Source organism: Nelumbo lutea, chromosome 1 (genome assembly GCF_056320005.1).
Source record: "Nelumbo lutea isolate HS-2025 chromosome 1, American lotus-T2T, whole genome shotgun sequence".
NCBI classification, from domain to species: Eukaryota; Viridiplantae; Streptophyta; class Magnoliopsida; order Proteales; family Nelumbonaceae; genus Nelumbo; species Nelumbo lutea.
This window is the reverse complement of record NC_142684.1, coordinates 33149121-33166653: the sequence shown is the minus strand read 5'-3', so window position 1 is coordinate 33166653 and position 17533 is coordinate 33149121. Positions and strand designations below refer to the sequence as shown.

General features: G+C 34.1%; 1 protein-coding gene across 1 annotated transcript; it reads right to left on the bottom strand.

Annotated features, from left to right (window-relative positions):
- Positions 1 to 1435: 1435 nt before the first annotated feature.
- Positions 1436 to 11363, bottom strand: LOC148874208 (GDSL esterase/lipase At1g71250-like). The gene is made up of 4 exons (XM_088982731.1): positions 10923 to 11363; positions 3272 to 3508; positions 1915 to 2167; positions 1436 to 1798 (listed from the first exon to the last, which is right to left on the bottom strand). Exons 1-4 carry the CDS (start codon positions 11322 to 11324, stop codon positions 1566 to 1568), a joined length of 1125 nt encoding a protein of 374 aa, XP_088838857.1. The 5' UTR covers positions 11325 to 11363; the 3' UTR covers positions 1436 to 1565.
- Between the last annotated feature and the right edge of the window lie 6170 nt (positions 11364 to 17533).

Genomic DNA, 17533 nt, shown 5'->3' with positions numbered 1-17533 from the left:
ATTTATTTATATAAATATATAACACATACGTATATATTATTTATATTGCATTTTTATAATTTTTTTATATTATTTATTTTTTATAAAAAACATGTATATATATACAGTGAAAATAGTTGAAAATATACTTGTATTTTTTGCATTTTTAAATTTTATTTTATTTCTATTTTAATAATTTATTAATTTTTTAAAAATTAAATTGGACCGGATCATATTAAATATCCAACTTCCTTATTGGATTCAAATTCAAATCCCTATTTATGAGATCTGATTGGATCAGATCTGCTCTTTAGAGCATTGAATCAGATTCAAATATACCATGATTCGAATCCGATCTGATCCATTTGCATCATTAACACCATGTCATTCATTGTGGTCAATTGATTTACAATGTTTTTCATTTGATTTAAGTGTTTAGTGATGAAGGTACCTTCTTCAAACTTCAAATTTACAAAATTCCTAATCAAGAAAGCCTTATTATTGACCTTCTTCTTCTCATACAACTCTTTCAACTTGTTCCAAAGTGAAATAGTTGATGTACCATTTGCTATAAAGTGATAAATGGTATCATCCAACCATTGTCCAATAAAAGCAATCACTTTCAAGTCAAGGAGTTCTCAATCCTCATTGGATAGATCTTTTTGGCTTGCCATTATCACCTCTCATAGGTGCATACAAGTCTTTGAAAAAACAATAAGTCCTTCATTTTGGGTTTTCAAAGAGACTAATTCCTTTCATTTAATAAAATCATTCTAACCAAGCCTCATTCCATGATTTTCATAAAAACCAAGAGCTCTAAAACTATTTTGTTGGGAATATATATCTCTATGTTTTCTTTGTGCAATTCAAAAAGATTTAACAACAAATAGAAAATACACAACAATAGAGGCAAATAATCAAACACAAAGTAAGGAAGAGTAGGTTACCAAGATTTATGTGACAAAACCTTAAATGTGAGGGTAAAAACCATAAGACCAAAATTTAAAACATCCACTATCAACAATAATAATAGGGTATGATGTTTTTCTATCTAGTTACAATTAGATGATGAACATTAAGAAAAGTCTTGGATTTCAACAAGTATCACCAACAAATATCTTCCATTTTTTAAGAGAGACAATGAGAGAGAGAGAGAGAGAGAGAGAGAGAGAGAGAGAGAGAGAGAGAGAGAGAGCTAACACTAAGGGCCTGTTCGTTTCCTCTTAACTCTTATATCTTAAGAGGAATCTTTTAACTTTAAGAGAAAAATGGTTGCTCGTTTCCTCTTATCTCTTATCTCTTAAAGTGCAATCATATAACTTTTTGTCTTCCAATGATACCCTCAAAAAGACAAACAAAAACTCTCATATATGGGTCAAAATGAATATTTGATAATTTTCAGAATTCAGAATTCATAACAACATCATTTGCATTCAGAGTTTAGAGGAAAGAAAAATTTACCAATACCAACATACCTATTAATGTAATTATTGCACTTTTAGATATCAGACTTAAGAGCAAATGAACAGGCCCTAAAATACAGAAATGATGTAATAAAAGAGTAGTACATGAAGTACATGACTTTACTAAAGCTTGGCAAGTTGTTGAACATTAATGGGATAAACTTCTGATGTAAGGTTAGAAGCAAAAGCCTTTTTGGCTATCAAAGTATTTACAGATTCACTAGGATGCAACCCATCAAAAAACACATAACTCTTTCTATCTCCACAAGTGCGCCCATTTCTCTTGCATGATATCCCATTTCCACCTTCAGGAATTGAAAGCACTTCACAGCAAGCATTGCTTGTATCATTGAAACCTAAAAACCACAGCATTGCTTCTTATTCATATATACTTGTTCATTCAATCAATGAAATAGATGATGGCGGCAATGATGCTAATGTTGAGATAGAGGTGATAAGCCAAACAGTTTACCTGTAGAGGTGGGGTCATTGATAATGTCACTGATAATTTGATAAGAATCAACAAAAATCACATTAGAACCAGGCATTTTTGGCTTAATATCATCAACCAATGACTTCAATTGGGTGTTGAAGAGATGAGCAGCTTGGTTCAATGCTTCTACACAACCATGCTGGATGTTCAAATTTTTCTTTACCACGGGAATACATCCAATGGGATATATTGACATCAGAATGAGTTTTCGACCTCCCAAAGAGTACAGTTTCTGCATCACCAAATTGTTCAAAGAAAGAATGATAATCTCTAACAAGAAAAAGAAAAAAAAAAACAGAAAAGCTTCACTTAAATGAAAAAACCTAGAGGCAACAAACACAATCTTAGGGGCTGTTTGATAACTACTGAATTGACTGACAAGTCATTGAGAAGTTCATCCGGAGCTTACATCCTAGTTAATTGTGTATAATCACTAAGGCTCAGTTTGGAAAGAGTACAAATACAAATTTGTATAGTACACATACATATAAAATAATACAAAATATAAGGTTTTGCACTCTACATATTTGTATTTGTACTCCTTCCAAATGGATCCTAAAAATCCATGTTTAAAAAATGTCATGACAATGGAACTGTTTCATTATCAGGATGGCTAGTCAGTAATTCAACCTTATGGGTTAAATGCATCAATCCATAACATTATAAATCAAATAATAAAAATATAAAAAATAAATAAAATACAGAATAAAATAAAAATTTGGACATGCCTACAATATTATATATCCATCATATTAAACAAAATGTGCAATAGATAAGAATTATTGTTATATATAAATGGTGGAAATATCTATAGATGCAAAAACAATAAAAGGATAAAAAGATTAGGTTATGTTTAGCTTGAAGGAAAATGTAGGGAAAGGAAGGGAAAAATAGGAAAACCTATACAAGGTCATATTGTGCAACTGGTCATCACTACCAAACACAGTCTTAATGTCTAACACATGACCTGATCACCAGGTCATATTGTGCAACTGGTTTAACCATCTCTCGATGGTGGGTCTTGGCACAACGGTTGGATTGTTCCATTACAACATAGGTGACCAGGAGCCTGATTCAACATTTTCTTTTGCAAGTGAACAGTTTGAAGCTAAATGGACCAGGAAAACTGACTGAACATATCATCTGGTCTGACCAACTGGTTCAACCATATAAGTTGAAAATATTATTAAAGGCAAAACAATAAGCAATTTAGTTCAACCAATTCACTACTATCAAACAACGAAATCATTTTATTGTACCATAGACCAAACATGCTGATAACAAAGAATATAATTTTCCAAAAACATGCATTACAGAGATAGGGCTTTATTTTTACCTCGAGCTGCTGAGACAATTGAGCAATTAGGTCAGAGGTGAAGGCTCCAAGACTGAATTTGATGGGGCGGTTGGGTAAGAAGTAGTTAAGTAAATAATCATTCCCACCAGTTCCAACAACGAATAAATAATCTGATATACTTGTTTCTGTGGTCTTACGACCCAACTGATCTCCTAATTGTGGCAGTGTGACTTCCTCGAAATTCTTGATTTGTTGATTAAGGTTGATCACTTGGCCCTGAAATATAATGTCACTTCAATATAATCAATGCATTATTTCATAAAATAATATATTAAATTAATTAATTAATATTTTGAATTTTTTCGGACAAAAAGAAATATTATCAGGTTGGTGGTTTAGATCATATGATACTAATTTATAGAAGCTGAGTTTGTTGTACTTGTAAATGCATGAGAGTAAAAATGGGCTAAGTGTAAGTTTTAGTTTACTTTGGTTCCAGATTTGTCTTTATTTTGTTTGTGAGAAGTAAAATGATTTCGTCTCCTATATAAAAGGAAATAGAGATAAAAAGAGGGTTCTTTGTTTGTGAAATGTGAAGTCAGATGACAGTATAATTGCCACTATATATGAGAAAAGTTTTGAGGAAACAGGAAGGTGGTACAAATTTTGCACTACTAGTGAATGCAAATAAGATAAAATGTATAAATTTTGCACCAAATATTAAAAGTGCAAATCATATTAACAAACAAATGGATACAGAATTGAATTTGGTGCAAAATTTGTATCATGTTCAATTTTCCACTACAAACAAATATATAAACTTATAATGTTCCGGAGTAATGATATCAACTGTCAAATGTGCTCAAGGTTTGAGCCTTGATAAGTCTAGTGTTCTCAGAATCAGATTGGACGGGCAATTAAACCGGTAAACCAGAGATTTGGTGAGCATTTTGGGGTCCCGATTTCTTTTTGGTTTTTATGGATTGAATGATCCGACCGAGGTTAAACCATTAAAACCGTAACCTAATGAGCTTTTCAGTTTATGTGTTGAATTATCTGACCATGTTCCAAGTGGTAAACTTATCAATGTCCATTCACCATTAAAGTAACTGAGAAAATAAAATTGCAAAATGACAGAAATCAACATGATTAATGCATAAATGCCGTGATGCTTCAACATTCTATTCATTCAACTACTATGAGAATGAAAATATGAAAAGAAAAAAAAAGAAGGGTTTTAGAGACTCAATAAAGGAATGGACAAAATGGTCTCATAACATATGCAAAGAGTAGTTTTGAGATTTTAAAATGTTTGTAAGATACACATAGTTATCACATGCTCTAGATTACTGATGTAATATTAAGGCTTTGTTTGCTTTTCGGGAAGTGCATTTACACATTTTTTTTTTAGGTAAATAAGAAAATGATCATTTTAGACATAACAAACCATTAAAAGAGGCAATTTTGTCCCATTCAAGTGTTGGTAATTTCCCCCTAAGTGGAAAACTTACTTACCCATCCGGGAGATAGGCATGATACACAGGAAAATGAAATTTCTAGGAATCCCACATAAATCTGATAAAAGAACATAAATGTCTTGATCAATGGAGACCAAAGTCCCATTAATTAACTTTCCTTCTCTCAAAATCCAAAAGAGAAACGTGTCCTAAGCTAAATTTGAATGTTGATTTTTGAAAATACATAGTACGTGAAAGTTGAGGCCCATCATGGCCCCCAAAGTACATAATGGAGAGAGAGAGAGAGAGAGAGAGAGAGATTGGTAAGGGTGGTTTGGACGTGAGAATTAAATGAAATATTGAAAATAAGTTGAGTGGTATTGTATTAATATTGCTTCCAATTAGATCACACTTTTCACCCATTGTTTATGGGAGAAGATTAGGGATATAAACGGATTGGATTGGATATGAATTGGGGTATATCTAAATCTAATATGATTAGAAAATCCAATAGGAGATATTAAATTGGGAATTTGAATTAGGAATGGCAACAGGGCCGGGCAGGATGGGAGTCACTCCCCATCCCCATCCCCTCAAAAACCCGATCCTTGTCCTTACGGGGATGGGGATGCCCACTCCCTATAATTTTTTATAATATCAATCATTTTATTTTATTTTTTATTAAGTTTTAAAAAATAAAAATAAAATAATTAAAGTTTATAATCCTATTAAAAATAATTAAACATATTTTTAAAAACATTAACATTTTAGCCCATAAAACACAGAATTTTCTTGTGAAACCCATAAAGCATTTTCTTGTGACACAGAATTTTCTTGCGAAACCCATAAAGCATTTGAGCCCATCTGAATACAGGGGCCCAGCTCGAGAGCGGATCTAGCAGATATGTAGAGATGTTACCAGTCGGGTTTGGGTTAAGGTAACCCCAACCTTAAACTGAACTGATCTGACTATACAAAAATGGGATTTCGAACCCGACGAGTCCCATATGGCACACACATACTCAAGTACTCAACCAAGAGTTATGTACAAATATTTTAATGCTTTATATTAAATAAAGAAATTTAGTGCAATGTAAAAAGCTTGGGTTTGGGGCAGCCCCATCTCATATTATTTCACATCACATATCATATATTATAAGTAAAATCTTAATATTTTAATAATATTATTATTCAAATATTTTATTCTTTGAATATAATCGTTTATTTGAAGTTCCATTGTACAAAGAATATTGATTTTTTTTTAATTTAAATTTAAATTTTCAAAAGTCAATACAACCTCAAAAAATGCAATTAATGCCTAGCAAATGACGTTTTAATTGGTGGTTATGTAATTATTAATACCTAGTAAATGACGTTTTAGTCGTATTGTATCAGAAAGTTGAACTATAAAAGGGAACTCTGGGCCTTAATGTAATGTCGATTTCTTGGCCCTTTGGCAAGGTCCAGAACCAGGCCCGGCCCAACCCAAGCCTGTGAAGACCCAGGCCCGGGCTTGTATTTCAGACCCAGTGTCTGGGCTAGGCCAGGCTCGGGCCCAGTCTAAGTACCTTGACAAAGGTGTTAAGACTGGCCCATGATCAGCTAACCACGGGCCAATGTGGGTTCACTAAACCTGATCAACTGCTCTCCCTATGTAGGCACACTTGGTGAGCTCACTGAGTATGCACTAGCACTATCAATATAGGGAAAACCTATGAAACCGAAATGACATGGCACCGGAAGATCTTTTACCAATTAAAGCACTTTGTGAATAGAATAGGGGTGTTCAGATTCAGATGATAAATCAAAAACCAAACCAAACCAAACCAAATTGAATAAGCTAGTTTGGTTCAGTTAATTTGAGTATTGGTTTCGTTTAGTTTTTGTTTTTTTATTTTTCGTTTTTGTTTTTAAATCAGTTTTTGGTTTCAGTTTGATTTGGTTGAGATTTTTAACCGAACAGAACCGAAAACCGGACTAATGGTTTAATCTAATTAATTAATAATCATTTCATAATGAAATATATTTAATCTAATTAAGTATATGAAATATATAATATTCTATTTAATACTTTATACTTATTAATTAATAATTATTATCTTTTCCAATGGGCAATTTGGCAATTCCCCATTGGGCCCATTCTAGCTTTTATTTAATAATAGTTCATTAAGTTGTTTAAAGACTCTAAACAATTAAAGTATTAAAATCTAGACTAAGTATTAATTGCCCATTAATTGTTTGTTAACAATGGGTATAGTTATTTTAATAATTAGTCATTAAATTATTCATTAAATGAGTGTAGTTGTAAGTAAAACCTAGACTAATTATTAAAACTTAGACAAAAGACTAATAATTAATATTAAAACTTAGATAAAAGAGAAAAGACAAAAATACTGTTATCTAAAAAAATTTTGGGGATTGGGGGTAGGGATGAGGGTTAATTTCAGAATTGGGGTTGGGGTCGGGAATGGAGAATATGAGCCCTGCCCCGTTGCCATTTCTAGTGCCTACTTAGGGCCCTCAACATGGTTGATTTTGTTTTTGAAAGCCATCCATAGGCTGGGTTAAAATAAAACTGACCAGATTGTCGAACACTCCCTATATTGGACCTGTTCATGGGCTGATAACTTGATCACCCACGGGCTTGTCATGGGCTCTGGTTCATGCTTTTTGTAAATAAGGCCAGCCTGGTTTTGTATAAAATAAAATATATATTATTATTAATTAATATATTATTATTGGTATTATTTACTAATATTTTATTATCAGTAAAATATAATAAAAATATATATTAATAATATATAATAAAATTTTCTTGTACTTCCTATTCAAACTGGGCTTCTATTTTTATATAAGTGCCAGGTTCGGTAGTGGATAATTGAATATTTTCTGTTGGTAAGAGGTGAAACCCGACACAAACCTGGCCGGCCCTTGGCCTGTGAACAGGTCTACTTAATATATTCAATGAGTGTGTCTATCAGATCTTGTTTTGCATAGATCTGATAGACACATTTGGTGATGAACACACTGAGTAAACACAAATTAGTATGTATCACCTGACCTGCAAATAGACATGTTCATGGATTGGTCTTCGGGCTTGGGCTTCAGGTTGGACCCATTCAAAAGCTAAGCCCAAATCAAGCCATGAACAAGTCTACCTGCATCACATGGGTGGGTTGAGAGACACTTTATAGAATAGATAGTGCACAATTGATTCTGTGCTCACTCAGTATACTCACTGAATTTGGACGGATTGGATGAACCAATAAGACATTGAATTAGACCAGTCTACACTCAATGGTCCAAAGCATTGGACTTAGTCCATATGTAATGGATTTATGTTGAATCGGATCAGATCGAACCAATATCCGATCCATTGAAAGAAAATAAAATACAAGTATCAATGGACCAGGTGTGGATTGGAAGAAATCTAAATTAAAACCAATTTGAATAGATCGAACCGTGTGAACATTGAATTGGACTAATTCAAAATGGTCCAAAATAGTCATCGGATTAGATTGAACTGATCCATTTATAATGGATTCGTATTGAAACAGATCGGATTGGATGAAATTCGGTCTAATTAACACCCCTTACAGAAACTATCTCTGTATCTCATAGCTCACATGATACCTGCTAGTATAAATTTAATATACATGGGAGATAACAGGCTGCGCCCCTTATGTGTCAAAAGGTTTTAATGCTTCTTTTAAAAGTTTATTCTATGAAACGTAAAACTTTTGTGTTATCTATTATTTCACTATATGAGGTGTGCCCTGTTTTTCAAAACATATTATTCTCAAATCAATACACATTTACTTTTTCTAGTGTAGCCCATCTTAGCGGGGTTCTTCATGCTGCCACACCTTCAGCACAAAAATGTTCTTATGGTAGGGCAACAAGCCAAAATTCAGCCCTTTTCAGAACGATATCGGTTGGGGTGATTATCGTCCCGGCCTGATCTGGGCTTTGCACATGTTATATGGGTTGTAGTTTAGGTTTGGGCCTACATAGGCCCACTACTTTTATGTATAAAAACGTGCAGTGGGAATTTTAAGTGAGATCCATCTGTTATTTTTTCCCTAAAATTATTTAATTTGAAAGATCAAATTATTATTTTAAATATTTTTTGACTTAAACAGTGGTACATCAACGGGTTTTTGTTATTTCATTAGGTCCAAAGTGGTCTTTTTACAAAGTTCAAGGGTATTAGAGCCAAATATCCAATATTATAATATTTATACACAAAATATAAATATAACATAAAATAAGATATCTATATATATATATAATTAACATAATTTGTAGGTCAGGCTGGACTGAAAATGACCACCTCTAGGTTTGGGTCAAAGCTGTGGTGTAGTCAATTACCCAAAACAAAATAAAAAAAAAAAAAGAAAACAGAAATCTACCCTTTTTTTCATGGATGTGTTAAATCTAATCCAACTGTGTACACCCCAAACCCCTAGTAGATGTTTCAAAGATATGAGATCCAATGTCTTCTAACCATGGTTTTGGGCCAAGTTAGCCTGAACCATACCCGAAAAAGTCTGGATTGGATTGAATTGAGGATTGGGTTGGAGTTGAAAATATATATGAACCTATTTAATTTCAAATTAGGATAGGGGTGAACTTGGCATGTCCTTCATATTTGTGTATCTAAATATTATATATATAGTCTTATATAGGTATATTTGTCAGTAATTCTAAGTTTATAGGCAGAGATTTCTTGGTATAGCATAAATATGGTATTCTTAAGGCATCATATACATCTTTTTTACTATGTGTAGTTAACTTTAATTGGTCAATTCCATTTTTAAAAAGGTTTAAGAAAGAATAGCATTTAAAGAAATAAAAATAAAAAAATGAAGAAATTGGATTAATCTAACCCAACGTAAAATTGGACAATTCCAATTTTGAGGAGGATATTTTTATAAAAAAAATAAAGAGAAAAAAAAACCTAAAGCTATTTGGTTGGGGGTTGACCTAAGCCCGACCTAATGGACCCACCTGACAATAGATAACAGGGTTAAATGAAGATTTGAGATTGATAGGTCAGGTGGCATGTAAAATGAATATTTTTCTGAATAAGTGATTTTCAACGAGAAAGTAAATTAATTTCTATTTTTTTTAAAGATAAAACTGAAATTGTTGAAAGATATTTGGTATCAGAAAATTTGAGTTAGAGGACTCGGTCTATGCTTAGAAAAGGGTAAATAAAAATTTCTATTTTTCCATAAATATAATATCAACAAGGTTTTGAAATCGGGTTAAGAGACCATTCGTTGTCCAATATCTGGGTCAGCAGTTCGACTGTTTAGTCCAAACAGATCAGCCCGAAAACGTATTTAAAAATTAAAAAGAATTGCAAAAGCAAAAACCGAAAACCATTCATCAGGTTGAATGGTTTAGCAGTTCAATCATTTGGATAAGCAATTCTTTGACCGAGTCAACAGTTTTGATAAAAGACATTTCAGGGGTGAACCAGAACTGATTGCCTTCCGGGCTAAAAGGTCCAATCGTTTGGATCAAGGATGGTTTTAAAACATTGGATTTCAGATCTACCAAACAATATTTGGTTTCAGCAGAATAGTGATAAAGAAGAGAGAACAATGACAGCCATCATTTTAACTGCAACATCATATCTTCGTTTTCGAAATGGGGAACAACATTGAAGATCAGATCAGCGCCCCACAGCACCTCCCACCCGTCTATTGGGAACATCTCTCCATGATAAGTGATGGGAGATGTTCCCATTTCACGGTGAGATGTGCATGTGGGGCGCCAATGTGATCTTACCAAATTTCTGAACAGAGTGGTTAGGGGTAAGAATGACAATTGCTTTACTCCTTTCTCCACTTCTATCATTAAATGCAGCCACACTGCCAGTACCCCCGAACCCAAGTGATTGACCATTGAAAATCCCGTGAATTTTGATAAAAACCCACCTCGTTGTCGTTGGTTACCACTTTTATGGTTGGTTATAAGTTTTTCCGGTATCACGTCTTTCCGGCATCGTAGTCGTCGAACCCTGTGGAAAGAAGATGATCACAAGGAATAGACCGAGTCTGCTGATATGAAACCCAATCAGAAGTAAACGTCAGTTTCTGTTCATCAGATAACAGTGTTTATTTCTGATTGAGTTTTATATCCCATTCTCTCTCTCTCTCTCTCTCTCTGTGTCTCTGTGTATGCGTGTCTAAGTGATATATAAATAAAGAAGACATTCTTACCGAAATAGAACCAGTGTCGTCTAGTATTCCTGAACCACCAGATGCAAAGTTGACACCATGAACAATCTTGTCACCGGTAGTCATGGGATCAGCGAAAGGCGGAATCAAAGAAGGAAGCTGAAGAAGCTCGCCCATAAGGTCGATCACATTCTTTCCATTGGTGAACCTCCCTGAAGGTCCAAGAGGGAAATCCACTCCATATGGCAAGTAATCAGCCTTTGCAGTTGAATTGATGTGGTTGTTGTTGCCATTGTCGACCAGAGAGCTCCCAAATACAAACAACCCATTGATCTTAGCTTGGCCTTCCTCAAATCCTTCTCTACAACCGCACAAAAGCTGAGTAGGAAGAAGGGACAAAGAGAAGAAGAAGAAGAAAACTGGGACTGCTTTCTCAACGGCCATTGTGTTTCAGTATTTTGGATATACGGCAGAACCTCACTCGTAGTCATCGACACAGTTTTATAGTGCAGAGCAGCAGATTGCAGAGGTCCTGTAGACCCCACGTAAGTGAGGTTTAAATAATCGTCTACGGTTCATACGTGTAATTTATACGTGGGCCAATCAGAGCACACCACGTCAGTTCCATACACGTGTGGGGCTTACTTAGCCGGGAAGGAGGGACTTGTATTATTTTGAAAACTGAACTCTGCAAAATTTATTAATGACCATAACTACCGGGTCACTCTGCTCTGTTACTGACACGGTAAAATTGTCTGTTGTGATGGCCACTCGTTATCAGTTATCACTCTTGAAGCCGAGATGTGCCCCACCAAACTGCAGGTTATCCATTTAACCCGCCAATCCGTTAGTGACGCAGTTATATAAAATTAAATGGGTTGGGTTCAACCCAAACCTGCTTTAATCCAATCTAACCCACCCAAACCCAAACCCATTAATCTTTTTTTTATGTACTTAAAACAAAAAATTAATTCCTTTTTAACAAATAAGATAGCTATAGCTTGGTGGTAATAATAGTTGCTATTCACACAAGTGGTGAAGGTGCAAATTACATTACATGCATGTTATTTTTATACAAGCAGCAAAACCATTTAACTATGTTCGGGTTTTGGATTTGACGAACCACATAGGTTCAAACCAATCAGACCAACTTGAACTATCTAATTGGATTATCTTTGAGGTAATCACATCAAGTTCAAGAGTGGTTGAACCGTTTAGACCCGGATCAGTCCGGTCGGACAAAATGATTGGATTGGAATCAGTCCAATTGGGCCAGACCCCGACCAGGTTGGTTCAATTTGGTCGGACCAGATCGAACCGGTTCAATCAATGGTGGATTGACTTGGGTAAGCTCATATCAGGTTTGTGCACGGGTTTTGGGTTGAACCGATTGGCCCGAAGTGGGTCAAAAGAAGTAAATCAGACCGGACCGGATTCAGGTTGGGTTGTGCGGATATGAGCCAAACTAGACGATCCAACCCGGGCAAAGAAAACAGGGTGGTTTAGGGTTTGGACCCTGTCGGTCCGACCCGTTTCGGATTCGGGCAGACCCGGATCAGCTTGTACCAAGTCGAGTTGGCTGTGTGAATAATGGTTGGACTATACGACCCAAACTGGGCAAAGCAAGCGATACCGAGCCATCCTAACCGAGGCCTATTTCGGATATGGGTCGACCCGGATCAATATATGTTGGATCGGGTCAGACCGCATTGAATTCATCTGGACTTGGGTCAAATTAATTTGGATTTATGTTGGGTGAAGTGTGTTGATTCAAGACAAAACTAAATTTAGTCAATAATTAATAGAAAATTAATGCATTAATTATAAATTATTTAATTCAAATAAAAAGTAATGATTAACCCAACGGTTATACACAACCCAACCCATTTCCATTAGATAACGGGTTGATCACACAACCCGCCAAGTAAATGAACATATTGGATGAATTCAGCGAATTGGGTGAAAAATTGCCACCCCTAAGCATTTGAGATAAGTCAAATTGATGGCTTTGGGGCAATTCAATTTATTAAAAAGAGGAATATTCTTGTCCAACAATTAAAAGAAGGGAATGCAATTCATTTTGTAAATATTCATTCAAAGAAGAATAATATCTTAAGGAGGATTGAGGAAGTTCACAAATATTATTGGGTGATGCTTGGAATTGTTCTTTAATTAGTTAGCATTATGATCTTCAAAAGCAATCAGACAATATTTTGGCTCGAAAAGAATTGTTTTGGGCACAAAAAATCTAGAATTAATTGGCTAAAACTCGGTGAGAAGAAGAATAGTTTTTCTATATTGCAACCACCAAAACAAGAAATTCAAACAAAGTCATTAAAATTAAGAATGAATAGGGAGAGTGGATTAATGAAGATAGTGATATATGAAATCATTTTTGCAATGAGATGTAAAATTAAGGGTACCTATCGTATTAATCATTGCATCATGGATGTCATTAATCAAAGTCTGATTAAAAATGTGACTGATGAAGAGATTTTTAATACTTACCATTTAAGACTTGAAGGCTCCCGGTATTAATGGACTAAAAGCTCCTTTAAAAAAAATTGGTCTACTGTTGGGGATTTTGTCTATAAGACAGTCAAAGCATTCTTTCATTCTAGGAAAGCAAATAGAAATATTAATAGAGCCTTAATCACATTAATTCCCAAATCCAATAAACCTGAGATTGATAATGGATATCACCCCATCAATATCTGTAATGTGATTTATAAAATTATTTCAAAAGTTATAGTTAATCATCTTAAACCTTACTTAGATAACATCATATCCCCATTCCAGAATGCTTTTGTGCCTAATAGACATACAACTAACAATATTCTCATTGCTCATGAGATGTTTCATTCCATAAAAAAGAAGAAAGGAAGTTCAAGGGTGTTGGAGCTTGTAAAATTAATATGCAAAAGGATTATGTTAGGCTTGAATAGGATTTTAATGGAAAGGTGGTGGTCAAATTTGGGTTCCATACCCAATGGATTAAGTGGGTTATAGAATATATCAAATTTGTTGTTTTTTATTTTTAATATTTTGATTAATGGTTCCCCTACTAGAGAATTCCTTCCCACTAAAGCTATTAGATATGGGGATCCTCTTTCCCTATATATTTTGTTTAGTGTGTAGAAGCCTTGTTTTAGGAAGCTAGAAAAAGAATCGATTTACGGGGAAAATTTAATTTGATGTAATTTTTTCTTGAAAGTCCTATGATTCCGATCCTACAATTTTCAGATGATTGTTTCATCTTTACTAAGAACACCTTTGTCAACGCTTGTCTTAAAATCAGTAAAGAGATTCTAGATAATTTTGCTAAGGCTTTGAGGCAATGCCCTAATTATGCTAAGTTCGCGCTCAGCTTTTCTAAGAACATTCATTCTAGACATAGAAAAATTAGGTTAAGACTTCTGAAAATTCCTCTTGAATATAAAAAGCATTTATATTTATACTTAGGTTCTCCCTTGATTGATGGTAGAGTGATCAAAGATGTTTTCAAAAATCTTAAGAGAATTGAAAGAAAAGCTAACTAGGTGGAAAATGAATTCCCTTTCTCTTGCCAGAAAGTTAACCTTGGGCAATTCTATCACTTGTATGATGCCTCATTTCATTATGAAATCTTTTAAAATTACTCATAATGTGATTGAGGATCTTGATAAAATCCAAACAATTTGATTTGGTCTAAATCCAATAATAGAAAACCAATTCATCTTATTAACTGATATTATGTATGTACTCCCAAATTTGGAGTGGTCTTGGGGTAAGAAATGTTAGATGGATGAACAATGCCTATCTTGCGAAATTGGATTGACATATTTTGATTGATCAAGATGATTTGTGGGTGAGGGTGGTTTTCTAATAGATACCCCAAAAACATAATTTCTAGGAAATCAAAACTAGAAAGGGTATCTTGTGGGCTTGGACGGGTATCCTCTTCTCATTAGATGTGAGAAGAAGGGGCATTGGTTAAGTAGGTCATTGGTGATGGCAAAGAAGTAAATTTTAGACTGATGTTTGGAGTGGTAACACCTCCCTTGTCAATGAGGTGGATCTTTAACAAATTGAGAATATGGATCTTGTAGTTAATGACTTTATTGTTAATGAGAGGAACGTTTGGAATGAATAGATGATTCAATTAATGAGCTTCCGGGTCCTTGATGTTCATTTGTTTTTGTGATGCTTGGGGATGTTATACTCCTTCCCTTTTCGATTTAGCAAAAAAATCTGTCCAAGTTCGACATTTCAGATCAAATTCAGAGTTTCAGTGATTGGATTAAATTTGGATGTAGCTGAATCCTATTCAAATCCCCCCCATTCCAAGTTTATAACCTTAATTTTCAAGACCAAAACCTACTTTGAGCGCAAAGTTTGATTATCTTTAGAAACAAGCTTTGCTCCTATTTTGAGTGCAAAAATATCAAGGAAAAAGAAAGCTTACTTCTGATTTTTAGTAGCTAGACATCTGCAAAACTGAATTGGACTACAAATTAACCTTGGTTCAAGGTTTTGAAACAATCATCGACCAGGTCGGATGAACGGACCATTCGGTCTAGAAAACCAGCCAGTGTACCTGTTCCATTTCACCCTGAATTAATTAATGACACGATAGCTCGGGCAGTCAAACCATCAATAAGTTCGACCCAGACAAGTGCCTTTGGGCCAATTTTTATTTTTTAAAACTTTTTAAAGCATCGGGGTTGATATGTTCAGATTGGACAATCCAACTGCCGACATGGAAACCTGTTGCCAAAATGACTTCAATTTTTGGTCGGTTGTTTAAAACATTGGATTAGTTCTGCATTTATAGTCTTAGTATAAAAGACATCTTACTAAACAGCTTCAAAACTGAATTGCAATACAAATTTTAATTTCCTCTTGCATTTGTGCTAAGCCAAATGATATCATTTAAGTGCAAATTCTGATTTATTTTGTTTCAAAATTGACACAGTTTTTTTTTTTTTTTATTACAGTACAAGTGAAATAAAATAAGACCTAAAGCAGAATAAAGCAAATTAAAACCCAAAACACAATTAAGCAAAAAATTTAATTTTTTCATTTGCACTTCCGTCCATTTGTAATAATAGGAATAAAATTATAAAGAAAAGCAGTGTAACGTGAAAAAGTTGTGGATAAGTATGGCAAATGCAATTTTAATTGCAATCAAAAAAAGTTTGTCTCATTCTGGTAGACTTTCATGGTGTTTGGAAGCGTGGGCGCTTTTTGGAACTGATTTTCAAGAAAAAATGCCCATGCTTTCAAGACTCGTTTTTCACAAAAAAACGCTTCTGCCATATAGGCAGTGAGCAACACTATGTTGTTTGGTAATGTGATTTTCATCACCATTTTTCATGTATATATTGACAAATAAGCACATCATAGGATATACATCAGTCAATTGTTGGGGGAAACAACTCACTAATGCATGAAACGCCAAATTTGACATTTTATGTATGGTGGGGTTTCGATTTTTGAGATATGCTCAAATTCTTAATAATCAGTTGAACCAAATAATGAGATACAAAGGTATTTATTGAAACGCTTATATAGATTTGACATAGTACTATTTTTTTGAAAAACGGCCACGATTCCAAGCATCCCCTTTATTTTCACCCAAGAGAGAAGGCAATTCGAATTAGTGGCTATTTAAGGGGCTGTGGAACCAACGATAATGTTTCATGCCAATAATAAATTGATGGGCGTCACTATAAAAAGTGCATGTCCCACGTATTTATTAATGGCGTAAACATTATCCTGGGTTCTAAAACCCATCGCGTTCAACTAATCCTTGCTGGAGTGAAGGAATTAAAGTGAGCGTTCCACTTATGGACACATAACGTGTTAATAAATTGCTCTTTATAATAATTAGTCCACCACTGCGTGCTCAGTAATATCTCAATTCAATGAGCAAAACTTTTTTGGGCAAAATATAAAAACCTCCCCTAAGCTTCTGACAATCATAATAACCTCTCCTAAGGATTCACTTTAATAAAAGTCACCTTAAACATTTCAAAGTTACCAAATTACCCTTACAACTTATTAAAACATTTTTCAATATAATGCAAAATGCTAGGTCTTTCCTTTTAGATCTCACTATACCTAACATTTTTATATAGTAAAATTATTTTATTCTTTTCAATCTTATTTGAAGAATTTTTTAATTAAAAATGAAAAATTCTCTTGAAAGTATTTTAATAAATTTCCATAATTATTTGATAGATATAAGGGTAAATGGGTACTTTTGAAAAATTAAAGCATTTAGACTACGTTTTCCATTCCAGACAATAATAAAAGGGAGGTGATTGCAGATTTTTTCAATACTAGAAGGGAGGTTTTTATGAAAATGAAACCTGAGGGGAGGTTTCTATGATTATCAGAAACCCCAAGGGGTTTTTTGCCTAGAAAAAAATAAATATAAATTTAAAGAGATTTTTCCATTTCATCAATCTCAGCCTAAATATTTCCTTTTTGAAGGTCTGTTTTTTGACAGATTTTTAACCCAAAACACAGTCAATTCATAAATGCCGCATTTATTTTCTGGTGGCTGTCATCCGTTCACGATAAAATACTTCCAACAAAGGAGGGGGAGGAAATGGCCATTCCCTCAAATGGGGAAAATGCCATTCCACCGGTAATGGAAATGGGATTTC

Excerpts from the sequence above, each read along its gene's own strand:
- LOC148874208 (XM_088982731.1), bottom strand. The coding sequence starts at position 11,324 with ATGGCCGTTGAGAAAGCAGTCCCAGTTTTCTTCTTCTTCTTCTCTTTG. Across the intron at positions 3,509-10,922 it reads ACGACACTGGTTCTATTTCG|GGCCAAGTGATCAACCTTAA; the intron begins GTAAGAATGTCT and ends ATTATATTTCAG. Across the intron at positions 2,168-3,271 it reads AATTGTCTCAGCAGCTCGAG|AAACTGTACTCTTTGGGAGG; the intron begins GTAAAAATAAAG and ends TTGGTGATGCAG.